This window comes from Cavia porcellus, unplaced genomic scaffold (genome assembly GCF_034190915.1).
Source record: "Cavia porcellus strain 051 isolate PalLab524CR breed Dunkin Hartley unplaced genomic scaffold, mCavPor4.1 scaffold_14, whole genome shotgun sequence".
Taxonomy (NCBI): domain Eukaryota; kingdom Metazoa; phylum Chordata; class Mammalia; order Rodentia; family Caviidae; genus Cavia; species Cavia porcellus.
The window spans coordinates 48,866,910-48,881,974 of record NW_026947497.1 but is presented as its reverse complement, the minus strand read 5'-3'; the positions used below and the strand labels follow the sequence as shown (position 1 = coordinate 48,881,974).

At 38.0% G+C, this 15,065-nt stretch overlaps 1 protein-coding gene across 5 annotated transcripts in view; it reads left to right on the top strand.

Annotated features, from left to right (window-relative positions):
• The window catches only part of Gria2 (glutamate ionotropic receptor AMPA type subunit 2), a 132,421-nt gene that overhangs the window by 64,804 nt on the left and 52,552 nt on the right, over positions 1–15,065 (top strand). For all 5 annotated transcript variants that reach the window (XM_005006795.4, XM_003476981.5, XM_003476982.5 and 2 more), the window contains exons 3-4: positions 2,458–2,697; positions 11,123–11,319. In XM_005006795.4, the coding sequence (XP_005006852.1) occupies positions 2,458–2,697; positions 11,123–11,319 (437 nt within the window). The remainder of the gene's footprint in view (positions 1–2,457; positions 2,698–11,122; positions 11,320–15,065) is intronic.

The window sequence follows — 15,065 nt, the reverse complement described above, 5'->3', positions numbered from 1 at the left end:
GATCATCTGTGAGTTCGAACAGTGGCATCTGCCATCAAGCATCCTGCTGAAGTTGAGGCTGATGTTTCCATTGTAGAAGTCTCTTCATTTATGACGAGAAGTTTTGCTAATAAATCATATCGAGTGGTATTATTGTTGTCTGTGGATGACGTGCCAACACTTTCCAGGAAATGAAAAAAGTAGACTCTGGAATTTTAGACCAATTCTCACTTTCCATATGTCACATTTTCATCATTTTAGATGTAAGATTTCACAAAAATCTGAGTGAATTTAAGGTATACATATTACCTATGCCCCTGTATAAAGCAAGAATCATGGCAGGGATCTCCTAGAAGGGTTTTACCTATGAAAATTTTTGGCATGCACGTAATTAATGGACAACAGAGCCAGAAAATACAGGTTATTTCCAATCTCTGTACAAAGGAAAGAAGAAAAGATATGGATCAGTGACAGTGATCTCAGTGTGTTATGGCATGTGTTAAGGTGTAAAATTGATGTGAACAACCAGTTTGATCTAAACTACACAGCCCACCTGCAGAATGGTGCTGAAAGAGGACTGGATAGTTGGCGTCCCACAGAAATGGCCTCGCATTCCAGAAACTGACCTCACAGGGACAAAAGTTGATTGAGTACCAAAGAATATGTAAATGAAAATGGAAATCTCTTTTGAAAAGGACCATCTAAGGAAATAGTTAACCTTGACTTCCTTTCAATTCATTCATGCACTAAGTTACTAAAACTACTGCTATTTATCTATTAATTGTCAGATTGATAATTAGAATCTGCATCTATTTAGCAATATTTTTATTTATAAAGAAAACTTATTTTCTATAAACTGTTTTGGTGAAGGAAATAAAATACAATGTTACTTTGTCCTTATCTTTCAAATAGTAGTAAGATGGTTGATATTATGTGTGGGTTGTTATACTGTATTCTTGGATAGCGGATTTCTATTCTTTGGATTGAAATGGTCCCTAAAGGGGAAAAATAGCAGCCATTCATTTATTCAGAGCCATCTAATTGACTTGTACTAGTGGTTTTAGGATTATGGTTTCTATAGAGTTTGAGAGGACAGTCTTGGTCTTAGTAACTCTGACTTCTGACAGAGAGGGAGGGAGGGAGGAGAGAGAGAGAGAGAGAGAGAGAGAGAGAGAGAGAGAGAGAGAGAGAGAGATGAAAACAGACAAATAACAGAATATCAAATTTATGTTTTAGAAAGTCATTCTGAAAAATGCTTATCCTTTTGAAGAACTGCATGGAATGACAATAAATTGAGAAGAAATAATAGTCCAGCAGTTGGATGGATGTATCACTAATACAGATTTCTATTTAAGTAACATGTGATCCATTAGTTGAGTGTGGAATTCGAATGCCTATATTTTAAGGTAGCATGTATCCCTGACTAGCTGTGTGACTTGGATAAATCACTTCATCTCTTTGCATGCCAATTTTCTTATCAGTGATTTGCAAAGAATAGTTTCTACCTCAAGGTCTTTCATTGAAAAGAAATGAGTTAGTATATTAAGGCATTATAGCAGGCACAGTGTAATACAAATGTCTCCTGTTGGTGGACTTGGGTGGCTGGCATGGTGAGAAGAGAATGTGGAGCACATTTGAGTGTGTTTTTGTGTTACACTGAGCAGGATTTTGCCGTGGACTGGTCTTGGGGAAGGGAAAGGGGGAGGTAGTGCCAGATGCAATTCACGAAAGTGGATCCCCTGAGAGAGAGGAAAGTGTGTGTGATGAGTGGGGAGTCTTTACTATGATATCATTCTTCTGTTAAAAATGGGAATCTATAGTCAAAATTTTTGCTCATATTCTCTTTTCTTATGCATGGGAACATACAGGTAAGTTAGGTCTGTGGGGAAGGTGAATATTGGGAATCCTGAACTTCATTGAATGCTACTTGGCTGCTGAATGATGTGTACTAATGCCTCTTTTTGGTTTTTGTGATGCAACTGAGGCTAGTACTCTTCTCAAAGAGACTTTGAGTAACATCAGAACTCTTTGTATGCACACTGACTTAATATAAAACCTCTGAAATACGATAGAGCTTTTAAAGGAATCAGATTTTGCAGGGAATGAGCTCTTATGAATGTATATAAATCTTAGGAAACTAGAGTTTGTTCTTATAACTAATGGTTTTTTCTTGTACATTTTTATGTCACTGTCCCAAAATATGTTTCTGCTTTTGCAGCTTGTTAAGCCATAATGTAAGCATTTTCTTATAGCCAGAATTATAGCATTTTATGGTCTGCAATTCTGTGAATTCCTTCAGTACTGCTGAGTAAATAAGTGCTCATAAGCTTTAATGGATCCTTAAGATGAATTCTGTGTTTCCCTCAATCTATTAATGATTTTGTATTTTACATAAAGGATAATGTTTCACACAAATCCATGATGTGATCCTATGCAAATTGCAGTGATGTATCTTTTGTTTTTTTCCTGTTTTTCCAGTCTGTTCCCAGTTTTCAAGAGGCGTCTATGCGATTTTTGGGTTTTATGACAAGAAATCTGTCAATACCATCACGTCCTTCTGCGGGACTCTGCACGTCTCCTTCATCACCCCCAGCTTCCCAACAGATGGCACACACCCGTTCGTCATTCAGATGAGACCTGACCTCAAAGGAGCACTGCTGAGCTTGATCGAGTACTACCAGTGGGACAAGTTTGCGTACCTCTATGACAGTGACAGGGGTGAGTGACAGGAAGCCAAAAGTCTTATGATGGGCCAAAATTTAACACTTGCATTCAGCATTTAGAGGGTTTTGCAAAACTCTAAATGTGTACGAAGGCCCAAGGATCACTTGGTTTAATTTGGTGGTGCAAATGAATAATGCAGTTTGAAAACTGGGCAACATATTGAGAGTAAATAACACAACAAGAAAGTGTGTGTACAATTTACAGAGATAATTCATTCTTCCAACGTACAGATGTTCCGTTGCAATACAAAAAGAAATTTCTGGAATCATCCATGAGGATTGTGTGAAGGCAATATTCCTAGCCCAAGGAGAATGAAGTGGTTTGTGTGAAACTCACATAAACACATGGACAAGAATGTTTCCAGTGACTTACAGTTATTGTATATTGCCGGATGCAGACACTATTCTTATGACTTTTGTATAAAAATAAGATCTCCAAATTGTAGAGAAGACATGGGGTTGCTTGTGATTAACCTGTGTGTGGTGTAACTCAAACACAGTGTCTGACACCAGGCCAGCCTTTCTATACAACTCCATAAGGTTTTTTCCAGTGAGAAACTTTTGAGTTGCACACTAGACTTGATGCATTACACTCAACTTTACAGGGGGAGCTTCTCCATGATGATTTTCTCATTTCTTGTAGGAAGTTAAAAGGATCTCCCTTGCTTGACTTTCATGACAGGGAAGCCCAGGTGATCTTAAACCATTTGTCAATGCGTAATTGGGTCTCTGGGAATCTTTAAGGCCTTTGCATGATGAGAAACATTTTCTGGGAATGTTCCCAGAGAGAATATCCACAAGCCAGGTACCACTGTCCCAGTGCAGCTCAGTCCCACAGTGAGTGTCCTTTAGTGGCTTGCTCCCTGGAATACTCAAAGGTACAAATGGAATGCAGAAGGGTGCTTTGCCCAAGGAAGGCACCTTGTTACTCACAAGGGCAGACAGTAAGAGAGCCAGCCTATCAGCTCTCCATTGATCTGTTTGTAGGTTTTGGCTGCTGGAGATGGACTCAGGAGAGCTCCAGTGAGGTGTCTGCCCTCTGCCCTGTCCTGCCATTCCTGGCAGCAGTGTGGGGAAGAGACCGTCAGTACTCTGCAGCTAAGGGAGAAACTGCTGTGTCAACACCTTCCCTCTCAGCTGTGAGAAGCAGTGCTCTGGTGTCCCCACAGGGGTTGAAAACGGAAGCAGTACAGTTTATAGTAAATATGGATCCCAGTGCACTAGATGATTCCGAAGCATACTTCTTATTAATGTGATAGCAGAGCTTATAAAACTGAGTCGATGGAGTTATTTTTAGTCTTTACTCTTGTTAACTGCTCTTTTAAATATTCTTTTCCATAGCAGGTGTTTTTGGTGCTCTTCAGAGGAAGTAGGCACAAATGCTCAACACGTCTGAATTCTCCTTATCCCCCTCCCTCTCCCTGTTCTTTCTCCCTCTGTCTCTGGGCCCCCTTCCACTCATCGCTTTTTAAAGTTCATTTATTGTTTCATCTGGTTGAAACCAGTTTGGAGCCTGGGTATATTTTAAAGCCCCTTTCACCCTCTCACCTTGCTGATATGATTTCTGTCACTGTTTGCATTTTATTTCCAGTCACCCCTCTTTCCCATCACCATCGCCCATCCCAGAAACCCCTGTGTTCAGTTCCCCATCTCTCCCATGCTACATGTGTCTTGCTTTAACTAATTTTGGACCAGGCAGCCAGAGCTATTGTTTGATTTCCTTTGACAACTTCAATCGTTTTCTTAAAGCACTTCAGTGGCTTCACATATGATAGGGATGAAAGAAAAGTTCTTAGCATGGATCTAAGGCTTCCTGATGCCTGGATCCTGCTAAATTCTCTGGTGTATTCTGCTGTCTTTCTTACTCAGGCCAAATCCATTTGACCTTTCCCTCTGTCAGATGGCCATGCTCTCACTCAGATATCAGTAGCCTGTGTCAAGTCCTCCTTGGCATCTGGTTTATATATCACTTTCTCAGGTTTACACTGTTCTCCCTCGCAAAGTGACGTCTTATTTTTCTTGCTATGACTTAGTGCAGTTCACAATTAATGGTGATGTTGAGTCTGTCAGTTAAGAAGTGCTTCATGCACTGTCTTCCAGAGGCCACTTGGTCATCTAACTGAGCACTATTTGCAGTTTGGGCTGGCTGTAAACACAAGAGGGCAATGACCAGATGCAGGTCAGTACCTTAGATGTGCAGTTTGTACCTGAATATTCAACCTTTCAGAGTGGTGGTCTATGATCGAAGCTCCTCTATGGATTATGTAACCGTCTGTGCATTTTGAAATACTAGAAACTGAATCTTCCTTGATAGAGCTAAAGATCAGATCTAGCCATTGTTATTTCCCAAGGCTGAAGGTACCATTTTTAGTTTTGGAACGTATCTCACTGTCACCCTCACCGTTATTCCCTCTGTTTAAAATTGAGCTTTTGAGACCATTCAATAGACAACAGGTGGTATAAAACCAAGACAGATTCTGGTATGTGAAAAGAGAAATGGAGAGAAATGGGAGTCATAGAATTGGGAGTGAAGATGAGTGAGCTTTGTACTAGCAGAGAGGATCTGGGATGCTTTAAAGTGATTTTATTAATACTTTGGGAAAATTAAGTGAAATTGGAGTGATGAGATAATCTACAATTATTAAATTATACAAATTGATTTGAGTCAAGTATATCTGTTGAGCGAAGAACATTAGAATGATAATAATATTAAGTAATTATATATTAAAGCCAAATGACCTTATGAATACATTTTCAAGGTATTATCAAGGAGCTTCTGATGTTTTAATGTGAGAGATATTACACTGGCCTTTCAACTAAAACTATTTTCAGAGATAAATGTGTAAGAATCTCAAAACACTGGCAAAAGACTTGACCTTTGTGTAATGTTTTACTTGGCTCACGAAAATGGGATTATTGCTCTCTGATTATTTTCTTATTCTATAATGACTTAATTTTTATGGCTTTGACTTTATACTCTTTTCAGAAAGTCACTCATACATTGCTCATGTAAACTTCGTTCTTTCCTTTGGGCTCAGCCCTTTTCCTTTCCGCTTGTTTCAGAGAGGCTCTTCCTTCCTTTAACATTCTGTGATTTGGAGAAGGCACCTTTGTTCACTTTATCCATCTTAGCCATACTTTGAAAAACAGCCTCCATGGTTTCATCTCTCAGCTTGTATCCCTACACACCACTGTTTCAAACTATTTGATCCGATCTTGATATGACACCTTTGCCTTCTCCTTCATTAGGTGTTTGTGTTCAATATTCTTTCTTTCCTCTTCAGATAGTCAGGATCAGGTCAATAGCCCCTTGAATAATGGTGCCCAATGTATAAATGAATGTTTTTTGGGAGAGAAGTACCATAGGACCCACACATGAAAATCTCCCTGACATTCTGCCCAGATTGTAGAGCAGCAGAGGATGAAATCATCTCAAAACGCTTCATCTCACCTTTCTTGACTGCCATCAGTCGTTCCCACTTCCTGACCTTCTGTCCAGTGTGGGCAGCAAGTTAAGAGCCTGTATCCCACTGGTGAACAAAGGCACTCTGGTCTCTGGACAGAAGCATCTTTGATTAATCTAAATGTGTTGGTGGCAGGGGTGGTTGGACTGAGGCCGGGTGACCTTTGAGGATTGCTAATGTCCTGTCTCCCTCAGGCATGGGCATCCTCAGGATGCACTGAGGACTCATCCTTCCTAAGTGATGTGTCCTATGACTCCTGAGAGAGAAGGAGGTAGTGTTTCAGCACATCTTCAAGAGTGGGGCAGTGTGACCTTTGTGAGTTCACTAAATGTTCTAGTTTTTTTTTTTTTTTTTTTTTGCTTTTTCCTTTTTATCGGTACCAGAGATCGAACTCACGACTGCCTGCTTGCAAGGCAGGCGCTTATGCCGCTGAGCTAAATCCCCAGGCCCAAATGTTCTAGTTTCAATCTTTAGCTATATATGTGGTATATCAGAAGACACCATTAATTAAAATGTGGTTTTTATGTATTGGTTTAGTGCCAACAGGGTAAAGTAATGCATTTCATGGGGAATAGATAAAATATCTTTATGTCTTGATGCTAATTTCGAGCAAGAATTGTTTCCTGCGGGGAAAGCACTTTGGTTTTAGTTCTAAGGAAAACATGGCACATGGAACAAAAATGCTCCCAAAATATAAATTTCTTTTCTGAGTTTCTGGAGGAAGCTGATGAAGGAATGCTGTATTAGTTTATTCTGAGCCAGGGTTTAGTGACCATGGATATTAACCAAACACAGCAAATTTTACATGGAACAAATTATTTTTAAGAATACAGACATGGCATGAATGAAATACATCCTTTCTCAATCATCATGTTAAATTTTACTCTCATGTGCAAACAAACACCAGGACGCCCTCTGTGCAAAAGTTGTGACTTTCTCAGTGTCATTCACATCATTCTGGAGGAAGCTGTTACTTACTGTTGCTATTCTTTTGAGTTTCAAAAGGACATTCACTTATCAGTAGCTTATACAGTGAGAGCCAGTGGTTGCAATAGGCACATGAAAAATTAGGGCAATTTAATAATATCATAGTCGGGCTGTTAGTCTAAAATTAGACTTTATATAAACATCTGAAAATTCAGTACATGTAAGTATTTAACTTCATTTCTTATATTATTCTTGAAAACTTTATTGCAGACTACCTATTAGATATATTTACTAGATGAAAATATTTTTAAATTCATTTCTATTTTTAGATGAAGAGTTCTGTATCTTAACAATTTTCTTTGTTCTATAAAATTCAGCATTAAGAAATCAGGAAACTGAGTATCCCAATACAGTAGTATGGTTACTATAGTTAATACTCCTGCTGGTAGCTTTAAGTAAAACTATGCTAATGTAGAGTTTTCAGGGTCCATACCAGTTTACATTTGGATAAATGTGTTCATGAAGCTATTTCCATATTAATTTACATGGACAAGGAACAAGCATAGCACCAGTAACAAGGTTCTTCTTGGAATTAGAAAATGACAGTGGGAGATGATCATCATGAATCTGCGTTATTACTGATGTATTCAGGACAATTTCACCTTCATGATCATAACACATATTATATCATTTTTTAGGAATCCATGCATTTAAAATTAGTAACTATAAAGAAATCAAACTTCATACAAAAGTTCTACATAGTCATTAGGAGGGGGGAGGTCAGGTGCACAGAGGCTGAGACGTCTGTTACAGTTACTGAAGAAGAGCCATGTGGGCTGGTAATCAGAGAACAATAGCAGAGTCACGGATCCATGGCTTGTAACCTTCACATTACCTGTTGGGTTGTGCCATGGTCTGTGAATGACCTCTGGCTTTCCTTGGGAGGCAGTTTAGAATTATTGAGTGTCTTCTGAATAAACTCAGGTACCATCAAAACTGACACAGCACTACTTGAGCAGTTCAGTTTCTTAATAAATAGACGACATTTTTACAAGACATTAATCATGAGTCTGAGTGACAGAGACAGAATGAACTTAAGTTACTTTTAGCACCTAAAATGAGTAAGTGTGAAAGTCAGACATTTAAAATCTCCATCCTTTTTGACTGTGCATCATCTCCATATTCTGCAGCAGAATGTATTGCCAGTAAATATTAAGTTTAATACGATCACTTGCTGAAATCTCTTCAAATGCTTCTAAGTGGATTTGCATTTATAGTTCATTTTAATGTCTGTCCAAAGGTGGCATGTGAAGTGCATGACAAATGAAATAACTTATTGCAAGAATGAAGGCTGTGCCCTAGAGTTGCTGTCTGATAAAACATGCAGTGCATAAGAACATCATTGAGGGATTCTTAAATATTCTTGAGAAGCTAGCAAAGGGAGATGTGCAATGACTGGAGTTGGAAACCCAGGACCTGCAGAGTGGGAGAGGGGTTAGAAATGTGGATGTTTTGCTTCTTGCTTGGACAGACAAACTTGATTGTTGCTTTCAAGCACATTGGTAGCTGTGGAATTGCTAAGACCGGACCACCCCTGGGAATGTCGTCCCTCTACTGATCATGGAGACAGGAAGGCAACTGAATTACAGCGTGGAAGCATTTAATTTATCCAGAATGAACAGAGCTCATAGGGGCTCTGGAATAGTTTTAAAATTTTATACTTTATTTCCAAATATCTGACAAATGGAAATGTAATCTTTTCACATTATCACTTGAGAAATTCATATTTATCAACATCTTAATTTTATAAGACTAGGAACATGAAACTAATTGTATTTTTCTATTAAAAAATCAAAACAAAAACTTGATATTCTTGAACTTCAGTTTTTTGTTCATTTTGAAATCAAGCTAACTTTTCATGTTCATTGAAATATGAAATATTTAAATAACAGCTAGAATAGTAGGAAGTCCCCTAAGTACTATTTTGGTAGTGTTAGGAGTGGAACCCAGGGCCATAGTTGTGAGTTGCATCTCCGCCTAGCACCTTGTTGTTGTGGATCAGTGTCGCCGGAAGTTGCAGAATTAACTGCCAGGATGTTTTGGAACTCATGGTCTCCTGCAGCCTTCCCAAGTGCATGAGTGACCAATGTGTACCACTGTGTTCCCCACTTAAGCATCCTTAACCCAGCTTTATCAGTGACTGAGATGAGTAACTTTGCTTTTTCTTCTATAGCCCTCTTTTCTGGGCAGTTTTTTTAGGAATAGGTAATCACCATCATGTTATTTTACCCAGTGTTAAAGACATTACCCTGTAGTATATTTCTTATAAACTGATAGTGGAAGGTGAATGTGATTCAGGTCTAAATTGGTGGCCTTAGAGGTCATGGGTTGTGCTGAATATCTTCATTTAGAGACTATAGTGGTCTCTGTAGCCCCTTGTTCGTGTTGTGAGCAGCCCCTGATGATCACTGCTTGATTCATTCCTTTAGCAGGCATCACAGAATGGTAATAAATCTAAATCTACATTTGCTCATTGGGAATTAGCTGGAGTATTTATTAAAAGATCAACCTTTAATTCATTGTTACCCAAGGTATAGTTTATTCAGGAAGGAGCTGTAGATGTTCATTTTCTTCCTTAGCTTTCAGAACAATTAATTGTTTCCGATCCATTGAAGAAAAGCACGTGACTTCTAATAATAGAGTCTAATAATTATTTTTTTATGGCTTCATAGATTTAAAGTATCTTGTGTCTTTTAGTCTTTTGCATTTATTCTAATTAATATTCCAAATATTTTATCCTTATTTGAAGACAACCTCTCCAAGTTGGCTCCTGTGTCCTTGACACAGACTCTGGTGGGGACAGCATCCTAGTTTTCTAGACCCATCATATAAACTCTTTGGCTAATACTGAATAACTTTAACAATATTTTTTTTTTCTAATTGAGGTAGTGTCTGGCTGGCAAGATGTATAATTTATATATCTCTTGTCATGGTAAAAAGGTTTAAATAAAATTTTGTTTTTAGGTAATAGACTATGTGATCATATTAGGCTAATCATACATTTTAGAAATAAAAAAGAATCACTATTCTTTTGAGAACTATGCAGGCCTTTCTGGAATCAGGAGGGTAATATGTTGACTTTAGAATGTCTTCAGTAACCTTGACTTGCTGTTTCTCATATAGATGCGGAGCTTGACTTGATTGTGTCTAGTGAGAGTGGTGACGGAGATGAGTTTATGACTGGCTTTTCCAGTGCTAACCTGCAAATTGAACTCATAAGGAAATAAATCCTGTAGCTGTTAAGTCTCTTGGTCCTAAATATGAGAAAACACTTGGGGAATTTAAAATGATAAAATCTCTCTAAGTCATGTCTGTTATAAGCAAGATTGCTAATAAGTGGTAAAGTCATCTTGGATTTAGGAATCAAAGTATCTGTACCAGAGAACGTGGAGCTGGCAGACCCTGTAACTGCAGTGGGATCAGTCCTTATAACAGACGATAATAAACTGGAAGGCTGCAGAAGAAAAAAAAAAGCAATAAAACTGCAGAACCAAATCAATAGGAGGAAATACTATATAGCCTCGTGGAGATTATTGGCTATTTTTCTCATGGGGTCACAGAGCTACCTGTCACTGAAATGTACTGAATTCCTTGAGGATATTACTATCCAGTGATAGACAGGCATATAAGAAAACAGTTTTGCCAGTCTATAAGAAGAAGAAATGTTTGCAAAATCCTTTAACTTCACCCAAGCCAGAGACATTAAATATATCACACTTCAGTTATATTCAAAATGTAGCTGCCAGGGTTGAAAGAGATAATGCCCATCACATTTTGGTTAGAACGATAGTATTCAAATCATGAGTTTTTGATGGGAAGCAGACATTAATGAGATCACAGCTTTATTTTTGGAAGGTCGACATCCCCACAGTTATACAAACACATCAGCGTTGACTGTGCGCACTTTGGTAATTACATGCCCCACATAGGAGTTGTTTGAGTAGTCATCATTTTCTTTTGCCCTTGAAGGCTTGTCCACGCTGCAAGCGGTGCTGGATTCTGCAGCTGAGAAGAAATGGCAGGTGACTGCGATCAACGTGGGGAACATCAACAATGACAAGAAAGATGAGACCTACCGCTCGCTCTTCCAAGATCTGGAGTTAAAAAAAGAGCGGCGTGTGATCCTGGACTGTGAACGCGACAAAGTAAATGACATCGTGGACCAGGTTTGCTCTTCTGTGTCTCTGTCTTTGCCAGATATAGAATATGTATGTGAGGCAGCCTTTGGGTGGTACATTTGAGCACAATGCTTGGACAGCGGTTTTCGCTTCATGATTTATGTGGAATGCAGCAAAACCCATCAAATTCACAGTCTCTGGGTTCACTTAGCAATGGAAGACGGCTGTCAGTTATACCAACAGGTCATATTCGCTATGAAATAAATTTAATATATAATTCCTTACTTTCATGTTTTATATAAGTCTTGCACTGGACTGTGGTATTTGAGTTGAAAAATTTAAATTAAATTCTGCTGAAGTTTTACTAGCTAAAAAGATAGACGTACATATGAAGCCAAAATCTAAGTTCTAAAGGAACATTGGAAGGTGTTCTTTGAGCTGCATGAATTAAATCAAATGCTGCAGTACATGTTAGAATATATACAGTGTGATATAATCTAATGTAAAAAGCTGGTGTTACTGTCTAACTCAGTCCATGTCTCTAGGAAGAGTAGGTACTTATTTTTTAAGAGGTTTTATCTTCATATTAAAAGATCTGTGCCATTATGAAAGCTAACATCTGTGAAGTTAAAATATGAAAGAAAAACATTTAGACCACATTCACTATTGGAAAGTTAACCAGAGGTATCCATTTGGATTACTTGAAAGCATAACATAATGCTAGAGACAAATTTTTATGTTTGTACTGATTTTATTACTTTGCTTCAGTATACGATTTTTTTAGGATAGAGTGGCTATGCGGTGATATCATGATGGTAAGTAAAATTCATCATGTTTAAAAACAGGATAACTAATCAAGAGTGCATAATGATTTATTGAGTAAAGAGATAGCAAAGAGATGAGTTTGATGTTATCTATGATTTTTTTTTTAGTTGGGAGATGTGTATGTGTGTGTGTGTGTGTGTGTGTGTGTGTGTGTGTGTGTTTGTAATAGTGACCTCACTAGTTCCTTGGAAATATATACGACTGAAAAAAAAAAAATCCACAGTTACATATGCATTTCTTGTCCCGTCTAAGTTTAGAGGCAAAAGTTAGATTTACTGGTTTGTTCAACACAAAATATTCTAGACATGTAAACGTTAATGAAGCCCGAATATATAATATAGGCATTAAAGCATAAGAGGTGAATCTCTTACGAAATACTGAATAACTGAATCAACTTGTTACAAGAAGGAACCAAATATTGTACGACAAAGAGATAAATAATTTCAATGGGAAAATCTTGTCTCAGGATATGAATTTAAGATTGTTTTTAACCTGAAGGCCTTTGGCTGAGATATGAATCTCAAAATCTCATTTGAATTTCACAAGAAATTCTCATTAAACCTGTATTTTAATGATACACATTAGTCTGATTTAAACATTTATTCCTGGTACATCATCATGAATGTTGGTGAAAGCCTATATGAAAATAACACTACACAAAGCTAGGAGAGAGGCACTACAAAAGAAATTGACGCCACATGCAAAGCAATGCTTAGAAGAAAGTATGTCATAATGGTTATTTAAATATTCTTATGGGTTGTTATTCCAAATGCAGAGCATTCTACACATGTACAAGATATCCTTGAATATGTGGAGTACATGTAATGGGTCGTGTGTGACTCAGCACATATTTGCTGAGGATGCCCTCTGTTCTAGAATGTTCTAGAAAGAAAGATAAGGAAGAGTCACAGTTGTATCCATGAACTTAGTGCTTAGAAGGAAAGACAAAATGCACACCTGTGATTGTACAAGTCATAATACAGTGTGCCATGTCAGTCAGGTTCCATTGCTATAACACATATCTGAGACGAGTAGACTTACAGAAAGTGAAGGTTTACCCTGGCTTCTAGTTTTAGAGGTCCCATGGCTGGTTGGCCCATTGCACTTGGGCCTATGGCAAGTCAGCTCATTATTGTGGGAACTCGTGGTGAAGGACGCAGCTCATTTCCTGGCAGCTGGAAATGATGCCTGCAGGAAGAGACCAGGTTCCACAGTGCCTTCTGAGGCTGAGGTTCCCAATGATATAAAATCTCTGACTGTACCCTACTTCTTAAGGATTTCTAGAACCGTTCTTATCATCTCATTGAGACACACCCTTGAAATATGGGCCTGTGGGGAAATTCGTGATGCAAATACAGTAGTGGGCTGGAAATGAGGAGGAAGTACTTTCCTTGTAGGGCACAGCGTCTCTGTCAAGGGTTCACAGAGAAGTGTGCTTCCACTGCCTGGGTTCATTTACTTATTTGCTAAATAAGTACTACTAAAGTGTTCACAGCTTCCTGGAAGACACTGCATTAGGTCCAAAAAAAGTCATGTTAAACAAAATAGACAGAGCCCTATTGAGGTGTATTAATGTGAATTTGAAACAAATACACGGTCCCAACAATGGGGTATATCATGACTGCAAAGAAAGCAGCATTCTAAAAGAGAATTTCAGGAAAAAGTAATTTAGATTTGACTGTTCCACAAGGAATAGAGTTTGGCAGACAAATTGGAGATAAAGTGCTTTCAAAGAAAAGGAAATACTGCTTATTTATTTATGCCAGCAGTATTTACAGAGGAGATGAAACTCTTTATCTTCTCAATTGCCTGAAGTCAGCAGTGGAATTAAACTGCATTTCACCATACCTATTTTATTTTCATTTGTTAAAACCTTAGAGGTACTTATTTCAGCTTTGAGTAGGTGAGAAAAGCATTCAGCAAAAACATGCTAGCAATGTATTTTCTATTGTTCATATAATATTGTTTTAGAAAGCAAAATTATAACAGTTATATGGCCAACGCTAATTTTATACAGATGTTAGTGAATTTTCTTATTCAAGTTTCTCTCAATGAACCCTTAGGGACTCCTGGTATCACCAATTATACTGTGTTTATCTGAATTCTCAGCAGGAAGCTCTACATGCTTCAGCAATGGCTGTGGACTGGAAGCAGGGCCAGCAGATGTCTTGAGGACAGGTGGTGGACACAATTATCTTGAGACAACTGGTATTAATTCATGAGTCATTCATTCAGAAGGATGTGCAGTTTTTAAAAGCCATCAGCATTGAGGGTACAATTTCTTGGAAAAGGCAATTTAGTTATATTGCATAAAAATGGCTTAGAAAGCAATGTAAACCCTAACTTCTTTCAAATAGCTACCACTTATTATCAAAGTGGCATATGGTAGAATTCTTCCCAGGATCTTTGTACTCACTCATCAGCTAAGTAGGTTACTTGTGCACATCTGTCTTTATAGAAGATGATGAAAACCAGGGAATTTTGCTCCAAGGAGCTAACGAGTTTGGCCGAGAGTCATCATGCTGTAAAAGTGTATAAGACAAAAGATTCAGTGATGGAGTGAAATTCAGTATTTTAGTGTTCAGAGATCTGGAAGGTGCCATGAGACTTGAGCATGGATATTGGAGAATATGGGCTGAAGAAGCTCACAAAAACACCAGAATTAAGGATTTTGTGTATTACGCTAAAAGCATTGGGAAATTACCAAGTCAGGTTAGCTAGAAGACTGAGTTTGTGGTTGGAACATTTATCTATCACCTTGCTGTTTCTTGCTTTTTTCCACTGTGACTATTCTTATTCTTTTTAAGAATAAAGATTATATTTGAGTATGGATATTCTTGGCTTTATGATAGTTTGATTTAAGACCATACAACTTGACAATAGTGTGCAAGCCATAGGCATTCCATAGAAACTATACTATGATTTTCAAATTTTGTTCTTTTGCTGGGCAACGGTGTGCAGTGTAGTAG